Below are 3,620 nucleotides of genomic sequence, written 5' to 3' on the forward strand. Positions count from 1 at the left end.
TCAGTTGGCAGAGGGACCGAGTGTCTCTTCTGTTATGTCTCGATCTACTCTTGTTCACATCGACAACATTTTAACATGGTTGTTACCAAATACCGCGGAATGTATAATAGGGAGAAGTTTCTCGAAGATCATAACAACATGGCTTTAATCATAAAAATTAAGAGGCAAGAGAGAGAGAAATAGGAAAGGTCAAAGCCAAGTAGATAACGGACATTGTCCTTGAAAGGAAAAACATTTAATGTACGGAAGTTAAACGTACATAAGCCATAACGGTCAAAACAAACTCACGTTCTTGCAGGCACTGGTTATCCGTGCAATAGCTCTGTGAATCTCTCAGCTGCAAGAGCAAACCGAAAATTTTTACACACACCCTCGCAACGCAATGTCCAATCATGTATTCATACATATATAAGCTTGCCGGCTTCTTAATTAACACAGCAGAATAATTTTCACAGCTTCTTTTGCTTGAAAACACCTTGCATTAAAGTTAACTTCTTTGCAATCTCCAACATAAAGCTTACCAAGGAAATTAATCTTCGCATAGCACCTTCGTGACTACAAATACACTCGCAAGGATCAAACGAGTCGCCTGGTCCACCACCGTCCATCTTTCTTGAGGGTTCTTGTCAACGACGACAGACCGTTTTCACAAAAACACAACTTCACCGATGGAGCACTACCAAGATGTGGCGCTACCCCTAGGCACGTTTTCTCAAAAGTCTCACAGTTGGAACGAATGGGGAAACAAAATACCAGCGCTGTAAAAGAGATCCACACGAAAATATTAGGTAATCGCGTACAAAACCCAGTGCGCCACGTAACTTTTAAAAACAATTAGACATAACGTTGATTATGCATGCATGAAATGTCTCGTGTATAAACAGCTGCAAAGTCCGTGCGACTCTGGAATTTTTTGTTTTTTTCCAGTGAGGGAAGCAAAGACGTAAAATTATTACAATGAATGGTGATAACAATATAAAGAGAAAAACTATGAGGCTAGAGAATTAGAATGAAGAAAAACTGCCAAAATCATGCACCACTTACTGATGTTTTCAGCTGTTGAAAAGTGTCCATGGCAACGGTGTCATTGTCCCACATCTGTACACACGATACTTGGCATACTTATGAAACGAGTTATGAAACGTAAATTTCGTTTCTTTTTCGTTTTCTCAACCAACGCATTTTTTTTTTCGTTTTAAGCCCTGTAAAATTGCATGACGATCTCAGGGGGTGGAGCATAGAGGATAGAGGTCACATGTTTCTGGACTTGAATAATGAATAAATATACAAAGCAACGAAGTGTCTTTAATTTCTCTTGCAGCGTATGAACTATTTTTATCATGCTTGAACGGTCGATGTAGCCATATAGGTTTCTATTTTGACTTAATCGACCCAAATCTGTGGCATTGTGGGCAGTGTGATCACTTTGGTTCATGTTTCAATAGTTAGTGGTGGGGGGGGGGGGGGTGAAGGGAGGAGGGAATCTTTGCCTCGGCGAAATTGCTCCCCAACAATCCTAAGTTATTTCAATCTTATTGTGGAATATAATGGCAATAAATTGGGAACATTGTGAAAATCCGCGGGAAAACTCTCAGAGACGGAATTCGAAGTTGGCTGAATTACCCCCTTACCCCCCCCCCCCCCCCCCCCCCACACACACACACACACACTCTGAAGGAAAATCAGAGCAAGAGGAGGGAGGGGGGAGGGGGATGGGAAAGGAAGAAGATTCTCCCCCCCCCCCACTCCCCCATCGTACATTTTGTTTTGCCGTTCACATTTCACATTGCATCTGCTTCAAGGACTTTTCTCGTTAATTTATAGCTTGCGGGCAGGCTCTTTTTTTACGAGTCGTGCGAGTAGCTAGCACTCTCGCGCGCTACTTACAAAAGACCCCGTTCGCAGGCTATTTAGCCTATTGCTGTTACGGCCATCAACAGACTGCTAGGACAATTTTGCCTCGTTCATTAGAATTTCATGATTCACACGTTGACATCAAGCCCCTGATAGAAAAAAGGGAATTTTAAGTATTTAAGTGGCGTCTCTTAATTAGCAATTACCATTGTTCGATTTACTAATTAAAGAAAGAGAGCAATGCATTCGATTATTTTTCAAACTTTTATTTAAGAAATAAAGGATTACAAACAAATAATAAGGTAAAGAAGGATGAAATAGTTGGAAAATTAGAAAAGATGAAAAAGAAGTCAGAAAACAACAAATTTGCAAGAGTTCGTCATTTGCGAACTAAAGAAACTATACAATTCCAAGCAATCGAAATCACACGTTTGGCAAAAGAAAACAAAAAAGCAAAGCGTTCTTTTTTTAAGAGATCTTGAAATGATAGTGTAATCGATTGGTTACGGTTATGTTTCCGCGCTACAAAGGAAGATTCTGCCAACTTGGGGGAAAAATTCCTTTCTTTCCGGGTTTGTTTAATTTGTTTCATGGCATCGCCGATTTTTGTCGGAAAGTTGATATAAAAAGCGTAGTCTACTTGTTCCAGTCTGTTGTTACTTTGTATCGTTCGTGCGTGCGCATGTGCAGATAGTCGTGCGTGACAAGGTGGCGCGAACTCGTGCGATATTTTGCACTGCTCGTTTCTTCAGGCTGAAAAAAAAAAGGTGTTCGCATTGATTTTTAAAGCGTGGTCACGTGTTTTTTGAACACAAAACGAAATTTTCGACACGTTCAATAAAACAAAAGACATTGAAAGCCTGATTTCGTATGGTCACATTTCCGGGGCTGGCACCTCAGCAAAACTTATTGGAAAGGTTTATGTGAAAAGTAAGCCATAGTATATAAACTTAAGTTACATACAGATTTTTTTTTTCTTCTTGGACATAAGTCCCTCTTAAATAAATACCTTTGAATTGTTTTGAATTAAATCCTCGTCATTCTTGCTTACTGATTTATTCGCAAATTCTGCAACTATGACGAGAAAATTAGAACACGAAGTGTTTGCAAGATTTTGTTCTCAGCGCGAGGCGGCAAATGAACGGCTATACAATTGCACGGTTCTAAATCATACTCAAAAGAGACCTTTTTCCAGATATTTGATCGACGTTCAAAAACATTATAAGTATAGGCAACACGGTTCAAGAAACAAGAGGATTGAAAGAGAGTAAACGAATATTTTGCGAGCAAACTTGGAACATTCAATAACTCATTTCGCAAACACTGCAGATAAGAAAGGGCGTATTGTGCTATGTCCGACGTCAAGTGAAGATTTAGTGTAGCTAACAAAGGCTCATTTTTTAATGTTCTCCGTGGAAGATGCGGCATTTCACCGCGAGTCACCACTTGATAGCATGATCCGCAATAATGCGCAAAAGTTTGCTTCTCGTTTTTACTTTCTATCTTAAAGAAAGTATTCAACAAAAGGCAAGTACTGTGATCTTGTTATCTTGAAATATATTCCCCAGAAATAAAGCACAATTTGCACAACATATTTCGAGTGTAGTTGTGTTTTCTTTACAAAGTATCTCTCATTCAACCCTCGCAACCAAATATCGCGATGGTAGCTCTGCCTACGAGGATGAAAATACCATGAAAAGAATGATATTAAAATCAAAAATCCTCTAAAATTGACGGTAAGTAAGAGGAAGAATTTAGGCAATTCA

The 3,620-nt window shown here is 39.4% G+C and overlaps 1 protein-coding gene across 1 annotated transcript in view; it reads right to left on the reverse strand.

Annotated features, from left to right (window-relative positions):
- The window catches only part of LOC138045266 (small integral membrane protein 14-like), a 7,602-nt gene extending 6,787 nt beyond the window's left edge, over window positions 1-815 (reverse strand). Inside the window, exons 1-2 of the mRNA XM_068891704.1 lie at window positions 522-815; window positions 289-337 (exon numbers count right to left, since the gene is read on the reverse strand). Coding sequence (XP_068747805.1) covers window positions 289-337; window positions 522-608 — 136 coding nt within the window. The 5' untranslated portion in view covers window positions 609-815. The remainder of the gene's footprint in view (window positions 1-288; window positions 338-521) is intronic.
- Between the last annotated feature and the right edge of the window lie 2,805 nt (window positions 816-3,620).

This window comes from Montipora capricornis, chromosome 4, assembly GCF_036669925.1.
Source record: "Montipora capricornis isolate CH-2021 chromosome 4, ASM3666992v2, whole genome shotgun sequence".
Lineage (NCBI taxonomy): Eukaryota > Metazoa > Cnidaria > Anthozoa > Scleractinia > Acroporidae > Montipora > Montipora capricornis.